A 22,143-nucleotide genomic window follows, 5' to 3' on the forward strand; every position below is an offset into this window, starting at 1 on the left:
CGCCCGCACCACCACGCCCACGCACACCACCTGTGCCACGCGCACCCCCTGGGCCGCGCGCTCCGACTGCGCCTCCCGCGAGCACCTCCGCTGCTCCGGACGCGCCTCCCGAGCCTCTTCACCGGACGCGCAGCACTTCTGGCATTCATACGAGTCCCAGAGAGCGTCCTAACCTGCATGTTTCTACTGTCAGCAGGTACTCCCCGGTTCCCACCTCCGCTCGGGCTGCTCTCAAATATCCCAATTGGCTTGACGCGATGACTGCAGAGTATCGTGCCCTCCTCAGCAAAAACACTTGGGATCTTGTGCCACCTCCTACGAATTCCAACATCGTCTCCGGCAAGTGGGTGTTTCGTCACAAGCTCAAGCCCGATGGCTCTCTCGACCGCTATAAAGCACGTTGGGTGCTTCGCGGTTTTTCTCAGGAGCAAGGCGTGGACTTTGATGAGACGTTCGGCCATGGTGTGCGTCATTCTCTCCATCGCGCTCTCCCTTAAGTGGGAGACTCGTCAGCTCGATGTCAAGAACGCCTTCCTCCACGGTACTCTCACCGAGGTCGTCTACTGTCGCCAAACCACTGGCTTCATCGACTCGACTCGCCCCGAGCACGTTTGTCGGTTGAACCGTTCTTTATACGGTCTCAAGCAGGCTCCTCGTGCATGGTACCAGCGCTTCGCGAGCTTCATCATCTCGACAGGCTTCATATGCTCGCGCTCAGACACCTTGATATTCGTCCTCCGATGTGCGGAAGGCACGGCCTTCCTCCTCCTCTACGTGGATGACATTGTCCTCACCGCTTCCTCAACTGGACTGCTCGACAGGATCATGGCCTCTCTCCGCTCTGGGTTTGCCATGACCAACATGGGTAGCCTCCACTACTTCCTCGGCATCGCGGTCACCCGCGACTCCTCCGGCATGCATCTCTCGCAAGCCAAGTACGCCGCGGAGATCCTGGACCGGGCAGGCATGACTGCTTGCAAGTCCGCCACGACTCCAGTTGACACGTCACCGAAGCTTGCTGCTACTGCCAGCCCTCCTGTGGCCGACCCCACCGAGTATCGGAGTCTCGCTGGGGCCCTGCAGTACCTCACCTTCACGCGTCCTGACATCGCGTATGCTATTCAGCAGGTGTGTCTTCATATGCACGACACTTGTGAACAGCATCTTGCCGCTATTAAGCGCATCTTGCACTACGTCAAGGGTACGCTCTCCCATGGACGCCAGCTTCACTCATCATCACCGGACTCCATGATCACCTACACCGATGCCGACTGGGCTGGTTGGCCCGACACTCGACGCTCTACGTCAGGCTTCTGCGTCTATCTCGGTGATAACCTTGTCTCTTGGTCATCCAAGCGACAACATACGGTCTCTCGCTCCAGCACCGAAGCCAAGTACCGAGCTGTGGCCAATGTCGTCGCTGAGGCCAGCTAGATTCGGCAACTCCTCCACGAGCTTCATCGACCGTCCCCTCCTGCTACGGTTGTGTTCTGCGACAATGTTAGCGCCGTCTACATGTCTACGAACCCTGTTCAGCATCAGCGCACGAAGCACATCGAGATCGATCTTCACTTCGTCCGTTCGCGTGCTTCATGTTCCTTCGTCTCGCCAGTTCACCGACATCTTGACGAAGGGGCTGCCTTCGCCGTTGTTTCTGGATTTTCGGTCCAGTCTCAACGTCCGTCCTCCTTCCGTTATGATTGCGGGGGAGTGTTAGACATATATGACGGTAACGTGATATCCCTAATCCCCTAAATAGAGGAGAATCGATATTATTGTGATCTCCCATTTATGGCTAAGATTAGGTATTTGTCTATATATTAACATGGAATGGAATAGCCCAAGTGTGACAAGTATTCTCTCATTCTTTCAAAAAAAAAAGTATAAATACTTCTAGTGCAGCCCTCACGGTATACCTCAACATGTATTTATCAGATTAGTTTGTATCTGCTACTGCTTGATCTAACAGTACACATTTCATGTTTTAAATTACATGAAGTCCATGAACATAACTTGGACTGCAGAGTTTCTTCAATTTCAAGTAGGTTTTCTCCCCGTGTTTGTCCTTCTGTTTCTCTGGTTCTTCTATTCTGCATCTAAGTTCTATCTCCCTTTCCCGCTTTTCCGTGGAGTTTGTTCGATCTTGATTTCCCAGGACAACTCAATGGCAGCTTGGGAGTGGAAGGGGTGGGTGGAGTGCGCGAGGTACTGAGGTGTTCTCTTGCTGGAGAAGAAGGTCGACCTGGTTTTTGTTGGGATTTTTTTGTCAGTTATGTATTGTTCCATTTTAGCTCCAAGTTGTAGCCGTTTAGGTGTGTGTGTGGGCTAAAGAAGTCCGTTGCAACTCAGTGTTGGGCTGAGGGAAGAAGGCCGAATGTGTCCGATTGGTGAAACTGAAATAATCAGTTTCTTCTCATCTTTTTAGTATTTTTGTGTCATACTTCAACTTCTTTTTTCTCCTCCTACTCTCGTACCAGTTTGGTGCCAGGAAAAACCTAATATACTTCATTTATCCTCTTATCAATCGAAAGAACTTCACAACATAATGTCGTCTGATTTAAATGGCGGTAGTCGTCGAACGCGATGTATATTCTCGGTCACTTCTCCTTGCAGATCAAAAGGACGCCAACTGGGACCACGTGCGAGATCAAACAAATCCTCCAGTCCCGTTCGAGGCTGACAGATTTTCCTTCTAGGATACGACGTGTACCGGTCAGAGCGAGCCAGCGGAGGAAAATCCACGCCAAGAACATGACGTGAGAGCCGTTCCAAACTTCGAATCCACTTGTCATATTCATTCTAGTCCTGGGTACTACTGCGACTGTTGCACGCCCTAGTTTCATATCATCTCTTAGTCGCTAAGGAAAATATACGTACAGTCACCTAGAAGCCTGGGGCTGAAAAAGGGTATAGAGCATTGATTATTCATGAACTGCTTGGTTGCCTGTTAAGCGAATTTTTTTAAATAATATATTTTTTTCGTTATTTTCAGAAATAATACTCGGTTTCAATCTTTGTCACAAATAATACACTATCGGGGACACGTACCCCGATTAGAAGAAATCGGGAACAGCAAACCCGATTAGAAGTAGTCGGAGTAGGCTGCCCCGAGTAGCAGGAAATCCGCATGTTGTCGTGTTGCTCTACCCCGATTGCTTGAAAATCGATTGGCACGAGTGAAAAGACCCACCGGACGCATGCAATGTCGCATCTGGCAGACTGGGCATGCATGGCAGCAAACGCAGTGCGTGCAACCTGCATGCTAAACGCATACATGCATGTGCGTGGACAAATACGTGCGAGGCCGCTGGGAAATGATTTCTGTTGTCGGGTTACTCTATTCCGATTGGAAGAATCCGGTTCCTTCACCCCAATTACTGCAAAAGCTAAAGACAGTTTCACGAGGTGAGAGAATCAGAAGAACTCGGGTAGCCTATCCCGACTACTCCTAATCGGGTTTGATGTTCCCGATTTCTTTTAATCGGGGTACGTGTCCCCGACATTGTATTATTTATAAAGATTGAAACCGATTATTATTTCTAAAAATAACGAAAAAAATGTATTATTTAAAAAAAATGCGCGCCTGTTAATGGCAGTCTATACTCAGTATACATAAGTTTTTTTGTTTTATGATATCCCTAGCACACAAGAGTTAATTAGGTGAAATGTGAACTATGTAAATGTACCGGATCGATCACCAGTTTCTGAATTTGAACTTTTGCCAGTCAAAAGGGAATTACAGTGCCAGTCAAAAGGGATTAACAGTAGGTGGGTGACAATTTAGAAACCTTTGGATGGGAGGAAACTAATGAAGTCCCGATTTTATCTCCACGAGATGCCTGCAATGCAAGAATCTTCGAAAAAGCATTCAAATGTATGTACACTTGATAGTCGGGCATTGACAAATGTTGGACGCCGAGGCCCTACAAATATCCCCATTTGCATCCAAATGCTAAGCCAATAACCGTGCTTAGCGAAGGTAGAAGATAATTAAGTGAGGTAGGATCTATCAGCAGGTTAAAGACTTGCCGCTCAGAAGAGAAGAGAGGAACTCTCCCCGGTCGGCGGCGATGTATAACAACCCTCCGCCGCCGCAGGACATGTCCTACTACGAGCACTGCTCCAAGCGCCACGAGGAGAAGGGCTGCCTCTATGCGTGGTAAGTTAAGCTTCACTCTGATCACCTCCTTATGTTCAGACAGCCACGTAAGTACTTTGATAACTCGTAGAAAAGTTGTCAGATAATATCTGTAGCGATCACCACGTAACTTCTTCTCCTGAAGCCTGATGTGATACTTGCAGTATTGCCCATAGTTCATGTTTGTAGACAGTGACCCAGTAGCAAACTTTTCAGGCATCATTAGTGGAGGTCGATGCTAACTAATTCTTCCTGTTACCCAGAGCACAATGCATAAACCCATGATGGTCACGGACCCATGAGGCCATGACCTCATCCGATCCATAGGGCGCGCACAATTAGGTGGTCGATTTATTCCAGCCCATCAGAACTGACCACTCAACTAGGAATACCCTCGTCAAAAAGCAAGTCAAGAAAATACTATAATTCGAAACCAAGCTACCTGGCGTGCAAAATGGATGGAGAAAACAAGGACCAAGTTCAATCCCATATCACTGTATTTACTACTACTACAAAGTGGACCCCGAGAATTCCTAAGATTCATATAGTAACTAAATTGTTCTTTGTGAGATTTCCGCGAGATACTCGACACTTTTTTTCGAAACGGAGGCTGAAACCGCAACCTCCGATCAAAGAGATGCATGCCAACTTCATTTAGATTTTATTCAAAAAAGACTTGCCAAGAGCGAATGTCGAAAAACTCGAAGCCACCACTCAACATCTACAAACCTGACAATAGGTGAAGAAACATGCCGTCATGGCCTAATGACCTAAAAAAAAAAGAAACAAGGCCCCACCAGCTAAATACCAGGGGCATGACCTAGTCACCCTATGCCGGAAATGGGGGTACTTATCCGATCTAGCAGACCCTCAACGAGCACCTCATGCACTCTCTTCAGAAGCCCTCACCCCCATCAACCGCTGGTAAATTTTTAGGGCAGCTGCAGAGCTCTTGCCATCGTCAAGCTATGCTAAATTGTTCGGTGTGAGATTTCCGCGAGATTCGTCTAGCACGAGAACGACGGGTAGACGTGTCACGTTTGAGACATGTACAATGGTGATATCTTAGTACTGCCACATAGGATAAACACTGAGGTAGAGGAAAGATAAGGGCGAGAAAAGGGTTTGCCTTCTCTTTATTAAGAGATGATCTCTTAGCACAATCTCTCTCACCACATGTTTAGGATGTCTAGCTAGTATAGATAAGAGATAAGACTAAAAAATGACTCATTGTACATCATATTTTATTGTCATATCTAAATTACGTGGCAAGTTAAGATAAGACCTGCGCATGGGCCTGTCAAGCTATGCTAAGTTACAAAAAGTCGCTGTTGCCAGTTGTACGTTTCGATGTGAGCAAAATGACCAGTGGCAGCACACCAGCACAAGTGCAGCCTTCCCAGCCTATAAAGCACCATCCTCTTGTGCCGGTCCTAGCAAGCCACAGGAGAGTTCTGGCATAGTAGCCTTCTTCTCCAGCCAGCCAGACAGCCAGTTAGGACTAGCCAGGGAAGATGTATAACGCTCCGTCGGCGCAGGAGATGTCCTACTCCGACCATGTGCAGAGGCGCCACGAGGAGAAGGGCTGCCTCTACGCATGGTGAGACACCGTTTGATCGATCTCACTCGCTCTCTCGGATTCTGTGTGCAGGAAGAAATACAACTCTTCAGTTATCTGGAAAAGAGAAATTGGAAACGAAGAGGATTTTGTTTGATTTTTCTATTCTTCCATCTCTGATTTTGTTTCTCTCGTCTGTCTCTGACGTCTGTATGTGATTAATTTGGGCTGCAGCGTGTTCACGGCGCTGTGCTGCTTCTGCTGCTACGAGACCTGCGAGTGCTGCCTCGACTGCCTTTGCTGCTGCTGCAACTAGCTCCACTCTGCTCAACTCCGGCAGGAAGAAGATGGAGATCCACCGGCCTCCTTCCGTCGCCTTCAATTACCCTTAATAAACATGTTAAGGTTCTTAATAATCGTGTGTGTCTAGTCTAGTATAGCTTACCTTTATGAAGAATTTCTCAGATATTTTGTGGTACTTCTGTCCCAGACAAGATTACTGTAATCATCGATCGTGTCGCCTGTTGCAGCTGCTGCCATAGCATTTTAATTTTAATAATCATCAGATTCTGGTTCGGATCAACCGTTTCTTTTATTTTTCCTTTTCTCCCTGAAGTTATCTGAAGACTAAAGCGAACAAGCGCACCTACTCTTCCTGCAGCGCACCAAATCCTCTGTACTGTTGTGGCTAATTGCCGTTGAGCAGGTTCACCTGCTATACTGACCAATCACGGAGTAGCTTCAGCATTCTGGACCCTGATTTTCCTTCTACGAACCGTCAACATAATACAACGTTTCCCATCCAATTGTGCTCAAAGTATATGAATTATAAATGATTAGTTCAACGTCAACAAGATATCTAGAAGATTTTCAAAGCATAGAAGACGTCCATCGCTCAAAAGGGGCCATTTAATATGCTCGGGAAAAGAAATATGCCAAAGCAACTACCGAGCATATAGCAGTTCATGATGAAAGTACACCCCAGGATTCTCTGGTGCCCCGTTTCAAGCACGTGAATGTATTCATGTCACGGCAGAGAATAAACCTTCTGTGAGAAAAAATGTACTCACTCCGGTTCAAAATAATTGCCCAAAAATGGATGTATCTACTGGAGGGAGTATCATATTTCAATCTTTAGCCTGCACACAAAATGCAAAGGGTCGAAAAGATTCTGAGCAAGACATAATATCCATGTGGGCATGCCTTAGAGGGGTGGAATTCTGTTACAACAGAATGATGAAACTACGACTGCGGATCGTGGAAACTAGGGACTCTTCTAACAGCACTATGGGAGCCTCTTCTGGAGCGTAAAGGTTTACAGAAAATTCTGTACCTTCAAGCAGAAGTTGGGCCGATAGCACGTACTACAAAGTCTACCTACATGCTTCCAAGCGTCCATGTCTGCTTTACGTCACTTGAAACTAGGAGATAGCTGGGAGATGTCTTCTTTGTACAAACAATCGAGGACAACGACATAATCCCAGCCGTTTATCTTCAAGCAGATTGCTTGTGCACCGTGTGTTGCATGAACTCGTACATCACGCCACCTTCACAACTATTTGCCTCCTCCAGTAGGATGTGGTTCAGGAATTCCCATGGCATCCCTGCTAATGGATGAATGAAGGGATCAAGACATTTAGATCTTTTTTTAGATGTAACATCAGATATTCCATTAAACCCAACCACCAGGGAAGTCGCTGCCATCAAACAGTTACAAATTCTTGAAAATGATCAATAAAGTCATTTTTATCTGCCGTGACAGAAAAGGAAGAAAAGCAGAGCACTTTGTGTGTTTATTACAATTGCCGCTGTGGGACATGGTGATTGCTATGGGCATATAATAGGTGCAAGAACATTCGATCAAATAGCTCAGTGCGAACATGAAAAGCATGAAAACAATAGGTCCAGTGGATGCTTCAGTGATAAGATTTTTTTTTCAGTGATGAGATTAATCTTTTGTTAGCAGTGTGATGTCAAATTCCCCACCACAAAATATAGCAAAGTGTGATGTTTACAGTATGTAGTTATGGCTAAGAAGATCAGGATGTGGCAGCTTCGAAGTCCTTGCCACAGGATAAACCATACATAAACATTAAATTAACTTCGTATAACCTCCCATGTATCTTAAAAAAAAGAACTGTGACAGGAATTCTTCATACTAATGTGTGGTAGATTAACTAAGTTCAGAAGCAAAAGTTTAGGCCCAACAGAGAAAATATATTTTTCTTTAAGTTCAGCTTACTAGTTGCTGCTGCTGCTACTGAGGCTACTTTTGGCATTGAGGTGGATTATGGTAATCCAGCTTTCCCAACAAGCTTTTGCCTATTTTTCCGTTTGGCTAACCAACTCGTTTCAGATCTCGCGGCTATATATTTACTGCTGATTATAAAATATAAGTTCAGCAACTGCAAACTAATCCTGACAAAAATTATTTGTGTCTACTAATTAAGAAAAAAATTATAAAGCAGTTGACACGGGTAAAATGGTATCATTAGTAAGGTTCAGTTCAACGCTAGCTATCCATATTGGTTACTAGTTTGTTCATGGTAACAGTATTAGGTTATTTGGCATAACGGTCTCTTCTCCCACCATAAATTGTGAAGTACAAACTCCTCTAGTTCGGATACCTATGTGACTGCACGCCTCCAGAAAGGAAAGAGCAGAAACAACACAACCCCATCCAAACATGGACTATCGCCTGCTACACATACCCTTGGACATATTAATACTAAGGTGCAGCCAAATTTCATTACGTTTTGTGCTCTGGCCTCCAAGCTGCACCCTTCCTACTTCCTACATCTGCTAAAGAAATAGAGTCAAGTCAATTCTATCATGATATTCCCAGCTGCATCTGCCTGAGTCTCAAACCAATATTCCAAATCTACCTTGATATATATTCCCAGCTACATGTGCCTGGGCCTCAAAGCCAATATTCGATTGCATAATGTGCTAGCTTTTCAAGAGAAGCTTTTTGGTGCCATGAGAAGAAAGTAGATATACTACATGATAAATCAAGATTCCTTGTAGCAATGTAGCATAATTTGTGGTACTGCTAGGCATAATAGGAAACCGATGACCTAGACCCTGGTTTGATTATTTACATACCACCCCACACGCAGGGAACTGAATGATGTATTACTTGATTAAGCTGCACATATGCCAGATATAATGCTGCAAAATCTATTACCTCATGATGATGCCATTTGCGGAGACAACTCCAGGCCATATCCATAGCATCTCATGCCACTGGGATATTTGGTTCACCGAGGTTCACAAAAGCCTCTGCACGCATCATGCGTAGAGTGACAGTATGCCAAGAGACAAGATGGTCCATGAAGTTTGACACGTATGCTCGCCTGTCATCCTGCATTATTAGAAAGAAGATGAGATGTTTTCTGATAGATTAAATAGCATATTATATTTTGAACATAGGTAAATGCAGGGGGAAAATGGGGATCTGGAGCTTACCTTGTAATCTAAGTAGTAAGCATGCTAAAAAAGAAAAAAGAGAAATGTCAGTACTTGGCACATGGAATGATCTAAACAGAGACTCAATTTCCTTACCTCCCACAAGTCTAGGCTGATGATTGGCTGAAAGAGAATAAGAAAATAAATGTCAGTGCCAAAATTTCAACCGGAAATGTCTCATGGAATTCAACAGGGAAGAGGGAACACACATAGACCAAAAAAATATGTTGAGTAAACTTACAATGTCTCCAAAAGCAAGTGGGTTGATGGCATTTCGTGTGTTAACTACCGAGAGTTTCCTCTCGTTTCTCTTCACTGCAATAAGTAATACATTCAGCAGTTTACAGAACATTAACATGACTTTTGAAGCCATGGTCAGAAAATCAGCACCTTGGAATAAGCAATAGTGTCTGTAGTTGAAAGAAAATAGTAGTAAATGAAAACTTACAGACAAGCCAAACCCATCCAGACCCCAGTAGGGATAACGCCGAGAGCATGAACTCTTCCCTGAAATTAGCAAACGAGCCGAAATCCTTCTCGATCTGCTGCAGTACACCAGCCTCAGGCGAGCCACCACCTCCCGGCTGCATTGATTCCCAGAAAAAGTGGTGGTTCCAGACCTACATATCACAACATGCAGGGTCAGAGCTGCAGTAAGCAAACCGCAGCATCCTGTTTCAGCAGTCTGCGACAGTTAACAATGATGAGGAAGCTATGAGGGCGAAGTCTCAGTGTGCACAAACAAATTTAACAATACTGGTACTGGAAATCAAATTAACAAACAGAACTTATTAGACCAAGTAATATGCACCGGATTACCTGCGCAGCATTGTTGTACTCCGGCAACGGGTTGCCGTTGTTGTAGGCCTCCTTGACCATATCCTCCAGAGTGTGGCCGTAGAAGGGGCTGGTGGCGAGCTGCTTGTTCAAGCCGTCCACGTAATCCTGCTGGTGCTTGCCCCAGTGAAGCTCGACGACCCTCTTGCTCATGTAAGGTTCGAGAGCATCCTGCAACACGCAGCAAGCAAGAACAAGCCTACCGTGAATGGCGGCACACAAGAATCTTCCGAGAGCATTGTGGGCAAGAAAAGATGGCCGTACTTACAGTTTTGTACGGCGGAGTCGTGAGGCCGTAGTAGGACACGACCTTGGAGAGTCGCCGAGACAGAAGGCGGCGCCGGAGACCGCGAAGGGCGGGCGGCGGCGCGGCGGAGACGTGGGGGTGGGCGTGTGGGCGGGAAGGAGCGGCGGGGAGGCCGCGCATTTGGAGGAGCATGAGGCCGGCGGCGTGGAATGGGGAGCTCGGGACGATGGTGGGCGGCGAGGGGAGAGGCTGCAGCTTGGCTGGCCCGAACCTTATCGTTTTCACTGTGGCTAAGCTAGCAACTGAACTGATATGGTCTTTCTCTGTCTGTAAGTGAAATGGCAGTTGATTTGAAATTTGAACGAGTTCTCAAAAGTTCTTACGAAAATATTATAGTGCTATGTAAGTTTGGCACCTGCAAACTTTCATCTAGAAATACAAAAAACTTGCGCAGGGAAATAGTTTATAGTCCACCGTGTTGACCAGTGGATTAGACGAAATGCAACTGCAAAATTGGATTTGAACAGCAAACAAGTATTACCTGCGTTCTAAAATAATTGTTGCCTAGATACGGATATATCAACAAAATAAAATTTGTCTAGATACAGACAAAACTGCCACGCTTATTTTGAAACAGGTAGTAGCATACATTTCTTCTGAACTCGAATCTAGTAGTCAAATGGATTTGAACAGCAACCCAAACTAATCTTAGTCAAATGGAAACTCGAACGTCGGACAGCCAATTTCACTGAGAAACGGAGCAAATGCTAATGGTTTCTGCTTAAATTTCATGAACTCAAACAGACAGCTAGTAGCTCTTCAGTTGCTCGGCGAATCAAATGATAATAATATGTTACTGATACAACAAACAAAATCTCTGGCACTAAATCATGTGCCTCATGGTCTCACTGTTACACATCCGGCATAGCGTATTACACAACATGGGCCATTAGGCCATACCATGGAAAAACAAACACACCGGGAACTACTGTTTCTCAAACTGGGGGCAAGGTTTTCAAGACGACGACACAACAACACATGGTAACACGGTGCTCCCCAACGCTTCATCAACCGAGTCAGATCTAGTCAGCGATCTGTTGAAACAGGAACCAAAAATGGATCAGATTAAGGTCAAATTCTGGTATACTACGATTAAGCAAAGGAATAAAATGCAGAGCACTTCATGGAACGGCATCAGGATGGCTTCTGATACCGACAATATCTTGTGCACTTGGCATCGGAACAATTGAATGAGTAAAGTTCAGAAACATATAGTAGTTTTTCAAACCGAACCTTGCTCTACTCTAAGAAAATCTTGGTTGAGATTGCTGGAAGCTTCTTGCCAGATGACTCTTGCAATTCATAGGTGAATTCCATGTCCATAAGCCGATGGTTCTCTTTCGAGCGAACCATCGAGAAGGAAACATTAACATTGTCCCCTTCATTTACTCTCAGAGATGGAGTCAGCAAGAATACCTTGGGAACAAAAAAAATTGACTGTCAAATCATGCCAGGCAACTATGAATGATATGCACTTCCATGATTACACAATCAAAACCATCCAGAATTCCAGATGATGTCTGATGCTACTAAATAAACATTATTTTGCTAAGTCTCAAATTAAGGAATAGTTTGCCTCTCTACCTTGCTTATAATAAATTCAAAAAAGACCTAAGCTTTACATGTTGTCTCTTTTATGTTGCATTCACAGGTTCAAGAACAAAGGATGTAGCATTTAAGTACTATAGGCCATGGCTGGAAAAAAAATACTCTAGAAACCCAACCTGCTGGCCCCAGTGTGTCCCACCATTCTCATCTGGAGCTGTATTTAGTTCAACTTCCTCAGCTGCAGGGTTTTGCTTGCTACCCTGAAAGTGTTTCAGCGAACCTGTGAGCATCTACAGTTGAGTAAAATGTAAATCTAAAATGAGGTGAACTGGGTAATAATTCGGCTCGACATACTCTAAAATGGACATCAAACCAGCCAGCCAATGCAGCTACTCTTGTTCTATCCCGGTTGATTGGCAATGAAACTTGTGCCCTAACTTCTCGTATCTCTTCAATGGTTGCTGTCAAGCAATCCATTTCCTTAATGACCGCAGGTTGCCCTAAAACTTGGTTTGGATGAAGATTGTTCCATATTGAAGACTGCAAAAGAATACAAAAATGATCATGAATGCAAGGAATGTCTTGTCAAAAGAATTGAGGGTGATTAGTTGAAGTATAAGGTCATAAATTGGGAAATACATAGTATATTAGACACGGCAAGATACAGAACCAGAAGTAGGTACACGTCATTTGTAAGCTCCAGAAAAATAATAAATTTCACGTCCCAATATTGCAGTCATGAGACATTTGAGAAACAAAGAACTACACAATCTTTTGGCATGAGGTCAAGACATAATTTAAGAATTTTGCCATTTATCGTGAATAAACTCTTGGTAGCTATCTATATGAAATATGATTATAAGATTTCAATTTGTATGATTGAACTGCATTTTCCACACAAAAAGCATGCATCCAACAGAAGAACTTATATAATAAGAGATACCTTGAGATAGAACTTCTCGTGTTCTGCACGATAGGCCTTTGTCAAAGTATTCATGTTGACCCCATAATAAGACTGGGTGTCCTCGACAAATGAGTTCCAGTCATTCATAGCGATGTCAAAATCTTCCATCTTTTTGTCACCCAAACCACTTTGTATAGGTGCTAACCACATCCGAGCATGACTAGGATACCTGCAAAAGATTGATCTTACAATATGTACATCTGTGTTTTGATTATGCAAACAAGAAAACTAAGAGGGTGTCGTCATCTTTCAGACACAGCATACTTCAGATCATGTTCTCATTAATTTAAATTGATTCACAGATTGTTTGGTCACCCTACATATAAAAAAACAAATAATTTCACAAGCAAAGGATTCGAAACTAGTACACTACTACATGTTAGCAAACTCAAAATTAGAGAATGCTTCAATTTACTTACATTACACCACCTGGATTCAACCAACGGTCACGTGCGCATATGACGGAATCAAACATTGACTCTCTCAAGAGATAGTAGCCCATCCACTCAGAGATAATGACGTCAACTGCGGTTCAAAAACAATAGATGATCAATACCCAATACCTTGTAACTTCCATATTCTGACAAGCCTTGAAATATACAAAAATCCACAGTCAAGATGAAAGACTAATCCTTTTTGCTGATAATACTGCTGAAGCATCACTCCACCAGCCACACAATTACTTTCATATGTTCACCATCGATTCAGGAACGAGAACAAACCAGCGAACTGAAAAAACTCACCTTTCTCTGGCAGCACAATGTCCTCCATGGTCCCCTGTATGACCTCGACTATGTCGGCGACCCCGTTGGCGCGGACGAGCTCGCGGGCGTGCTCCGCCACGTTGGTGGCCTCCACGGCGTACACCTTCCTGGCGCCGGCTTGGGCGCTCCAGATAGCCAGGATACCGCTCCCGGTGCCCACATCAAGAACCACCTGACAGATCCACCAAATCAACCAAACCGGACCCCGAAATTGCAGCAAGAATCGAGCTTCTGGCGATTTGTAGGGACGGGGAGGGGCCCTCTTCTCACCTTGCCGCGGAAGTGGTGGGGGTTGCGGAAGACGGCGGAGTGGTAGGCGTCCATGCGGACGCGGTCGCAGAGCATCTCCTTCTGGTGGTAGAGGTAGGCGTAGGTGCAGAAGTAGTTGGCGAAGTCGACCTCCTTGTCCACGGGGGGCGCGGCCCCGGCGGCGGCCGAGGAGGCGGCGGCGGCGCCGTTCGGGGTGGACGCCATGGGGAGAGGTGTGAGAGCGAGGGAGAAGTCGAGAGGGGGTTTTCGTGTGGTTTCAGAGGGCTGCTACCGCTAGGGTTTATGAGCTGGGGATTTTTAAAGGATGGACGCCATGAGTTCCAGCCGTCCGATTCTGCTTTAATTTTCGTGATCAGTGTTGATGATGTCACGCTCTGTTGAAACAGGTTGTACAGTTCATAAACCCTAGAAAAAGTTCGATGTTTTCAAGTATGTGTGTATATTTACTGACTCTATGTCTCAAGCGTTTTACACGTGTCCCGCTTCCTTTGTTCTATATATACGTTTGATAAGCTAAAACATAGGGAGTACAATTTATAGAAAATAACATGTGGCATTGGTACATACTCCCTCTGGTCCAGAAATAACTGCATGTCTGGGTTTTTCCAAGAGAGATTATTAAGTGGAGAGACAATTGTATTGGAAAGATCTAAACCAATATCTCTCCTCTTTAATCCTTCACCTCCGATAAGCTAAGCGCATGTAGAAAATAAAAATAACATATCAACATGTGTTGAATGTTATTCGGTTTGATTTCTGTGCGAAGAGACAGAAGCAATTTTTATTATTTTAAAGTGCATTGAAAAACATAGAAGTACTCTTTCATGGATAAAATTTGAGGTCAAACATGTTCACTTATTTTAGGACGGAGGAAGTACATGCACCTACATATATGCTTAGCTAAGCACTATAATGTAATTGCCTTGTAAACAAAGGCTTCCATCCATCTTACTTTATTTATATCTTTAAAAGAAGCGGCGAGTTTTTATTTTTATATTATAAATGCAAATTGGCGTTCATGAGAACTTGAAGCTTAAAAGCTAGGCTCACTTCTTGGCTTGATCTTATTTTATCAATACATACTTAGACATGCCTTTCATCTCTGTCCGAGTTTCTTTTGACATGGCTAGATGAACCATTCAAAATCTATAATAATCATGAAATAAAACTAATTATAGAATAACTGAATAATATAAATATTGTCAAATTTTATGTACTAGCCAACGCAACTAAAAGTTCAACTTATTGGAAAGGGCTAGTGCAATCCACTTGTACACTTCAACAGACATGAGTAGGCAGTTATATGTACACCATGTAATTTAATGTGAAACATAGTTTTCTAAAGTTAAATATATCAAATTACTTTACTTTGATACTTTCATTTCTTAGGGAAGCAAAATATAAGGTAGCATGATGACATATTGAAAGGTTTGCATGAAATCTGAGATGCGTAAGGCTGGGAGTGAGTGGACGGCCACCAACTCTATTCTGAAAACTAGACTTGATCCAGTCCTACAAAGAAGTCACGCACATATAGAAAATTTCTAACGATTCTTATTATGCATTTTTAGTAAAAAAATATTTCAGTTAAGTCTTTATGTTGTCGGAACATTCTGATGCAAGCTCAGAACCCTTCAAACTAGCATCAACAATTTTTCGGTGCTTGGGAATCAGAATTGAAGTCTTAGAATTTAGATTGTCGCACATCAATCGCAAACTATCACATGTAGAGCTTATAGTACCCCTCGCCGTTTAGGCACGTGATCGTCGATCCCAAAGAACCTGGAGGAGAAGGTCAAGCTCTTGCCGACGCTGGTGGTCAGTGGCCTACGTCGAGAGGATGTCGGACAAGCTTCCATTTGAGAATCAGATCGAAGGCACATCTTTGTGGCAAGATTACTCAGATATTATTTCCTTCTCCACAGGGCAAATTTTCTATGGCACCCATCCAACCAGTAGCCAGCTTCTAGGCGTACCTTGGGCGGTATCCTACCAATATCAGAAATTATATGAAGTGATAATGAAAGGTTAATATCTATTTATTGATCCCATGTCAAGCATATGCTCATTGTAACGATTTTAGGTGTCACTCTGGCTGACACTAATTTGATGATTTTTCGTGTTGGTATTGGGTGCTCTATGAGTAGAACTTGTTCCGGCATCTCTTCATCGAAAGTAGAGAGGTTTCGGCCCTTACAGTGCACATGCATTCAACTAGTATTTTTTATATATTCTTATTGTGTGATCTATTATACTACTACAATCTCCCCTCCAAGCAAACTACCATTCTAAAAATTTACATTTTTTGAATCGGAGGTAATAATTCATATTTTTATAGATATTGCCAAAAAAATATAGAACACTCAAGTGGTCAGTTGGAGAAGGCGTCCATAGGCAGAGAAAACACCCTACTCTGCAGAAGCCTTTCGAGCCACCCTCTCCGTCTTCTTCGACCGCCCACCCGCCCCCGCCGCCCGCCATGTGGAAGCGCGCCACCTCCCTCGTCCTCGCCCGCCGCTCGGCCATCGCCTCCGTCCGCGCCCCGGCCATCGCGGGATCCGCCGGTGCCTCCACGGGCGTCCTCCGCCGAGCGCCCGTCTTCTTCTCCACCCTCGGTAAGCAACCGCTCCTCCCGCCGCCCCCGTCCGCCCGCCCAAGAATCGGTATTTCGGATTTGTCGTGTGTTTCCGCAGACGCGGGGCAGGCGAGGATGCGGGTGGAGGACGTGATGCCGATCGCCACGGGGCACGAGCGCGAGGAGATCGAGGCCGAGCTCCAGGTCCGTCTCCCCCTATACGCCCCATTATAGCCTTGTCTGACTCTTGTTACGTTTTTCTTTGGCTCGGTACAACTGATTCCTGTTTGGCTTCGTCTTCAGGGGAAGAAGAGGTTTGATATGGACGCGCCCGTCGGGCCATTCGGCACCAAGGTGAGTGCTTTCCGTTTGATAGCGTCTGATATGATCATTTGATCCGTGAGTGCGAGTGGTTGGATTGTCGTATCCGTGAGTGCAAATTGCAGTCCTCGTACTCACGGTTATGGCCCTGATGTGCTATTGTAGATCGACATGTTGCCCTCTGATAAAAGTGAAAGGCTTGTTTGCTGAACAAAACTTTAGTATTGGTGCAAACAGTGGCACTAGTTTTAGCTGTTAGGGATACAAGCGGCCAGGCTGTTATTTGTTTATTGAATGTGGATTTTTGACAATTTTACATGGAAGTGAGCTCTATCAAAAGTGTCCAACTGGTTCTTTCCGTTGAGCTATGGGAGGTTGCCTGGAAATGTAAGGTGGGATACGCCATTTCGATAAATTGAGTCCAGTTTAGGCAATCATGTTTGTGTTCATACCGATTTGTTCTTGGGGTGCCAAATGAGGTTGTAGGTTGCACCCGAATTTTTGTTTTTGCAGTGAGTTTACCTGTTTATGGTCTCATCGTCTGGTTGACCTATCAGTATGCCTGTCATCTTCTGGGTTGTGATAATTACAGACCTTTTCAATGAGAATTTGCTTCATGGCTATTAATTATTAAATCAGCTGTTTTGGGCCTTTAGCATGCTATAAAATATAATTTAGGGATTGTTGGAAGTTGTAACCTTGGCTCACGATTCCATGTCAACACTTTGGTTATGTATTTTCTCGGTGATATTTTGTTTGCAAAATTCTGCTTGTTTCACTCGGTTTGTCTACTCCTTTATCAATGTGAACCTAGCTGTTGTGGAGAATTCTGGTTGAATCGATGCTGCCAGACCTGTGTGTTACGAGTTGTGATTGGTTGCAACTTTGATATTGAAGTTGAACTTATAGTCTCTTTGTATCTTCCAGCCTATTATATCTCTGAGAAAGAATTAGTGTTTTGAAAAGTACTTGATTCCTCTCATATATCTTACGCAGATTATTCTCAGCTGCAATGATTTATTGTTTAGATGTCCCCGTGTATTTTTCTTTGCTCAAATGATTCCTTTTTGGTTATCACACCTGTATGTCTGTACTGTTTTCTCATGACTTTGCCCCTTAACTTACATTGGTTGTTATTTGATAAGGTTATCAGTCAACTAATAGGCATTATTTCATTCTGTTTTGAATGTTCCTTTTGAAAAATCACTTTGTATAGTGTTATGCTGACACATGAGTTGGCTCAACTGTACCTTCTGTATCATGACTCGTGTGTTCCAACTGACTGTTATGTCCACATCTCCAATCATAGGAAGCTCCTGCTGTCATTCAGTCGCATTTCGACAAAAGGATTGTTGGTTGCCCTGGTGGTGAAGGAGGTATATTACCTTGTATACCCAGCCCCTTCTCCGCTAATAAAGGCTATCAAAATTCAGCCCCTCTCCCGCGTCTTATCTAGAAATATTCATCAACTCATCATGGATCTAATTAAATCAAATTCCAATTTTTAATATTTCACCTTATCAGAGGATGAGCATGATGTTGTGTGGTTTTGGTTGGAGAAAGAGAAGCCACATGAATGCCCAGTCTGCACTCAGTATTTCAAGGTATTTTGGTATCTTCTGTTTGACGTCCTTCACCTTGTGACAACAATTTTAGTATGAGGTGCTGATCACAAATTACTTCTTTGTTTCTGAGCTTTGAAATTCAAACTTTATTTCCACAGCTTGAGGTTATAGGGAACGGAGGAAACCCAGATGGACATGATGATGACGACGACCACCACCATCATTAAGTATTGGAAAACCATGAAGCATTGGACCGATGCCTTTTCTTTTTCTTCCTGAAATGCTTTGAAGCTGTGGAAAAAACCAGCTGTTTTGTCTATAGAGTTTAATATCCATGCAAACAAGTTTGCGGATCTCCATTTTGATGACTGGGAATTCGGGATAGCAAAGGGATCTGGGACCCCGTAGTTTTTCTTTTCAGAGAATTGCCCACACCAATAATGTGATTCATTGAACAGTGATGTCCCTTTCATTGAATTGATATTGGCTTTAATTACTTCTTTGTTTTTGTTCAGTGGCCACCTCAACAGTTTAGCCGGTGGATGATTTGTTATCGGGGCATCGCTTTCGCCTTGCTCTGTACATTTTGGCGATCCAGATCCATTGGTTATGGTTTTGATGATGATAAGAGCGTTTGACGAAACTGTCAAGCTCTAGTTTCTCTGGAACATTTAGTATCCAGATGTTAACTTGGCTGATCTCTTTGTTAGTCGAAATATTCAACCTTGGATATGGCCAAAGTTCAGACGCCAACAACCACACATGTTAACTAATTATTACTGTATACTGATGTCACTGAAAGCGTTGAGTCTCTTGTTGCTTATTCCTTCACTTCACAGTGCAATAGCATACCAAATTCACGACCAAATCCACGTTCGGTTTGAACATTTCTTGTCCTACTATATGTGCTACCCAAAAGTTCTTATCGGGTGAGAAGTTCATGACAAAGTGAAAGTTCAAAAGTTCAGTTGAAAATGTCGTTGTCGGCTCTTTAAGATTCAAGCGACGTGAAGTCCAAAACCCAGAACACGATGAGGTTCAAGAATACGGATGATGTTCAGGGATCAGAAGACGGTGCAAGCGAGCGCCGTCGCCGGATGGGGAGCAAGAAGGCCAAGGTCCTCGCGATCGTAGTCACCTGCGTCGTGCTCGCGGCGGCAGAGGTCGGTCTCTACCTCTGCTTCCGCCTGTCGAGGCCGTTCTACCTCTCCACCGCCGCCGTCCTGGCGGTGACCGTCCTGTCGTTGCTTCTGCTGTTGCACTGCACGGCGGGGCGGGCGGAGCGCATGGCCGCGCGGAGGGCGCTGGACGACGGCGAGGAGCTGCGCGTGGAGTACAGCTTCTTCCGCAAGGTCGCCGGGCTGCCGCGCAAGTTCTCCTTCCAGGCGCTGGCGGCGGCCACGGACGACTTCCAGTGCGTGGCCGGGCGGGGCTCGTCAGGGACGGTGTTCCGCGGCATCCTCGACGACGGAACGCAGGTGGCGGTGAAGCGGCTCGGCGGCGCGGAGCACGCGGACAAGGAGTTCAAGGCGGAGGTGTCGGCCATCGCCGGCGCGCAGCACGTCAACCTGGCCCGCCTCCTCGGCTTCTGCCTCGGCGCCCCGCGCTTCCTCGTCTACGAGTACATGGAGAACGGGTCCCTCGACCGGTGGATCTTCCCTTGCGCCAACGACCGCCGCGAGCGCAGCTGCCTGCCGTGGGCGCGGCGGTACCAGGTCGCCGTCGACGTCGCCAAGGCGCTGGCGTACCTGCACCACGACTGCCGCGCCAAGGTGATGCACATGGACGTGAAGCCGGAGAACATCCTCCTGGACGACGGCTTCCGGGGCATCCTGTCGGATTTCGGGCTGTCGACGCTGGCGGGGAAGGAGCAGAGCCGGGTGGTGACGACGGTGCGAGGCACGGCTGGGTACCTGGCGCCGGAGTGGCTCCTGGGCACTGGCGTCACGGAGAAGTCCGACGTGTACAGCTACGGGATGGTGCTGCTGGAGATGGTGGCCGGACGCCGGTGCCTCCGGGCGGAGGAGGACGGTCGGTGGTCTTACCTGCCCAAGATCGCCGGGGAGATGGCGCGGGAGGGGCGTCTGATGGAGATGGTGGACCGGAGGCTTGTTGGAGATGAGGTGGAGGAGGCGGCGGTGCGGCGGGCGGTGCACGTGGCGCTGTGGTGCGCGCAGGAGAGGGCCGGGGCGCGGCCGAGCATGACACGCGTGGTGGAGATGCTGGAGGGGAGGGGCGTGGGGGAGGTGGAAGCGCCGCCGCCGGCGGACACGATCATGGTGGACCTGCTGGCGCTCGACGACCACGCGCGCGGCGTCGGGCCGTTCGGCATGGCAGCGAGGGCCGCCGGGAGGGCCGGCGTGTCGTCGTCGGTGCTGAGCAAGGGCGACTCGTTCGCGCTGTCCTACCTGTCGGGGCGATAGCGCTCGTCATTTGCACCATTTTTTTTCCCTTTTCGTTTCTGTGGGGGCGTCATTTTCACACTCAAACATGAGTACCGGACTCGCAATGCACTTGTCCATGAAAGCATTTGTAATTCATTGTTCATTGGATTTTTGAAACGGGCGCAAAAGGTTTGCATTACCTCAAGGTTGTTGCCGGTTAACGAGAGAAATCGAACTAAAACCAGGATTACAGTAGGCTTACATGGGTTCACAAAATGACATTCACGGCAAATCTAGTCACCAACATGGTCTCGGTGCCAACAACTAGTCACTATATATAATAACTATAAGAGTTTAAAGTCTTATATATTAGGACGCTACCTCGTCATTTGCACAATTGAACATGGGTGCCGGAATGGCAATGCACTTGTCCATGAAAGCATCTGTAGTTCATTCACCATTCTACTTCTGAAAGAAGAAATTTCATTGTTCACTCGTGATGTTCAGGAATCAGAAGACGGTGCACATATGAGTTACAAGTTGAGTTGCAACCGAGTTTAAGTGAGATTTTCAGTTATAAGTGGGATTGCAACTAAGAAAAATAAATCAAGCCGCAGGAGATTTGATAACATCGAAACTAAGTTAGTTTCCAGTCCCTAAACTAAAACTCTCATGGAAGTTCCATTTCTTGTCCTAAATGATTCAGTAGGTACAAAAACGGAATGTAAGTTTTGGCAATCGTACCGAATCACATAGTTCACTCCATAGTACGGAATCAAAGTGCAAAAGAACAAGTTTCATATGAAATAGACAAAGTAAGATAGACATGTACGGTCATGCATCACGTTGGTAGATGATCATTTGCTGCTTCTCAAATCAAGAACAGTTTGCCAGATCCATGATGTTCAAGTCAGCAAATATGATCCGATTCTTCGCAACGAGCACTTTTGCTACAGTCTGAATGGCTTTTGACCGTGCCTTGCTCTCTCTCTTTTGGAGGTCAACGAAGCTAGCACATGTGACTTTTTTCTCGGCGTTGCTTCTCATCCTCTCAGTATTTTCCTCCTCCCTTTGCCATCAACCCCTTCAATTTCTCACCCAATGCAAATGTGGAAGCATCGCGCTAGAGATCTTCCTTGGTGGCCTAGTGCCCCCTTGGTCGAGATGCACGTCCACCATTGTTTGGTCCACCTGTGCTTGGATCACCGTCTTCGAGATCAATGACCGATGATGCATTGTGCCACCCGTCCCCGTGCTTGAGATCCTTTTTGTATGTAGCATAACATAGTTCTCACTTGGGACAACCCTTGATCTCCATCCAACATTGAAGACATTTCTTGAGGTACCCCAAAGCTTGGGCACCTAAGCATACATATGCTATGTACATTGGCATATTTAAAATGTCTAAAGGTCTTACCATGTCCGCAACGTCAAGTCTGGCCAC

At 45.5% G+C, this 22,143-nt stretch overlaps 5 protein-coding genes and 1 long non-coding RNA gene across 8 annotated transcripts; 4 read left to right on the forward strand and 2 right to left on the reverse strand.

Annotated features, from left to right (window-relative positions):
• Nucleotides 1-459: 459 nt before the first annotated feature.
• On the forward strand, nucleotides 460-1,434 carry LOC127316221 (uncharacterized mitochondrial protein AtMg00810-like). The gene has a single exon (XM_051346630.1). It carries the CDS (start codon nucleotides 460-462, stop codon nucleotides 1,432-1,434), a length of 975 nt encoding a protein of 324 aa, XP_051202590.1.
• A 3,992-nt stretch (nucleotides 1,435-5,426) lies between these two features.
• LOC139833049 (uncharacterized) lies at nucleotides 5,427-6,279 on the forward strand. Its single transcript, XR_011748093.1, has 2 exons — nucleotides 5,427-5,738; nucleotides 5,931-6,279. It is a non-coding gene; the product is annotated as an uncharacterized lncRNA (long non-coding RNA).
• Nucleotides 6,280-6,802: 523 nt separating this feature from the next.
• On the reverse strand, nucleotides 6,803-10,543 carry LOC127311334 (superoxide dismutase [Fe] 2, chloroplastic). Of its 3 annotated transcripts, none has more exons than XM_051341748.2 (8): nucleotides 10,270-10,542; nucleotides 9,984-10,172; nucleotides 9,613-9,784; nucleotides 9,406-9,479; nucleotides 9,261-9,287; nucleotides 9,165-9,188; nucleotides 8,884-9,060; nucleotides 6,803-7,303 (listed from the first exon to the last, which is right to left on the reverse strand). In XM_051341748.2, the coding sequence occupies exons 1-7, from the start codon at nucleotides 10,438-10,440 to the stop codon at nucleotides 8,935-8,937; spliced, it is 783 nt and encodes a 260-aa protein (XP_051197708.1). In that variant the 5' UTR covers nucleotides 10,441-10,542; the 3' UTR covers nucleotides 6,803-7,303; nucleotides 8,884-8,934. The 3 variants fall into 3 exon arrangements, with proteins under 3 accessions (XP_051197708.1, XP_051197710.1, XP_051197709.1); XM_051341750.2 differs by having other exon boundaries at nucleotides 6,803-7,300; nucleotides 10,270-10,540; XM_051341749.2 differs by lacking the exon at nucleotides 9,165-9,188 and having other exon boundaries at nucleotides 6,803-7,300; nucleotides 10,270-10,543.
• A 470-nt stretch (nucleotides 10,544-11,013) lies between these two features.
• On the reverse strand, nucleotides 11,014-14,117 carry LOC127311333 (protein arginine N-methyltransferase PRMT10). Its single transcript, XM_051341746.2, has 8 exons — nucleotides 13,855-14,117; nucleotides 13,564-13,756; nucleotides 13,240-13,345; nucleotides 12,800-12,989; nucleotides 12,211-12,396; nucleotides 12,033-12,116; nucleotides 11,542-11,724; nucleotides 11,014-11,342 (listed from the first exon to the last, which is right to left on the reverse strand). Exons 1-7 carry the CDS (start codon nucleotides 14,056-14,058, stop codon nucleotides 11,548-11,550), a joined length of 1,140 nt encoding a protein of 379 aa, XP_051197706.1. The 5' UTR covers nucleotides 14,059-14,117; the 3' UTR covers nucleotides 11,014-11,342; nucleotides 11,542-11,547.
• Nucleotides 14,118-16,264: 2,147 nt separating this feature from the next.
• On the forward strand, nucleotides 16,265-18,829 carry LOC127311332 (cytochrome c oxidase subunit 5b-2, mitochondrial-like). The gene is made up of 6 exons (XM_051341745.2): nucleotides 16,265-16,469; nucleotides 16,548-16,633; nucleotides 16,733-16,783; nucleotides 18,060-18,126; nucleotides 18,275-18,354; nucleotides 18,474-18,829. The coding sequence occupies exons 1-6, from the start codon at nucleotides 16,334-16,336 to the stop codon at nucleotides 18,540-18,542; spliced, it is 489 nt and encodes a 162-aa protein (XP_051197705.1). The 5' UTR covers nucleotides 16,265-16,333; the 3' UTR covers nucleotides 18,543-18,829.
• A 420-nt stretch (nucleotides 18,830-19,249) lies between these two features.
• LOC127311331 (probable receptor-like protein kinase At5g20050) lies at nucleotides 19,250-20,898 on the forward strand. The gene has a single exon (XM_051341744.2). The coding sequence runs from the start codon at nucleotides 19,347-19,349 to the stop codon at nucleotides 20,736-20,738; it is 1,392 nt and encodes a 463-aa protein (XP_051197704.1). The 5' UTR covers nucleotides 19,250-19,346; the 3' UTR covers nucleotides 20,739-20,898.
• Nucleotides 20,899-22,143: the final 1,245 nt, after the last annotated feature.

The sequence above is a fragment of the Lolium perenne genome, chromosome 7 (genome assembly GCF_019359855.2).
Source record: "Lolium perenne isolate Kyuss_39 chromosome 7, Kyuss_2.0, whole genome shotgun sequence".
In the NCBI taxonomy this organism is placed as follows: domain Eukaryota; kingdom Viridiplantae; phylum Streptophyta; class Magnoliopsida; order Poales; family Poaceae; genus Lolium; species Lolium perenne.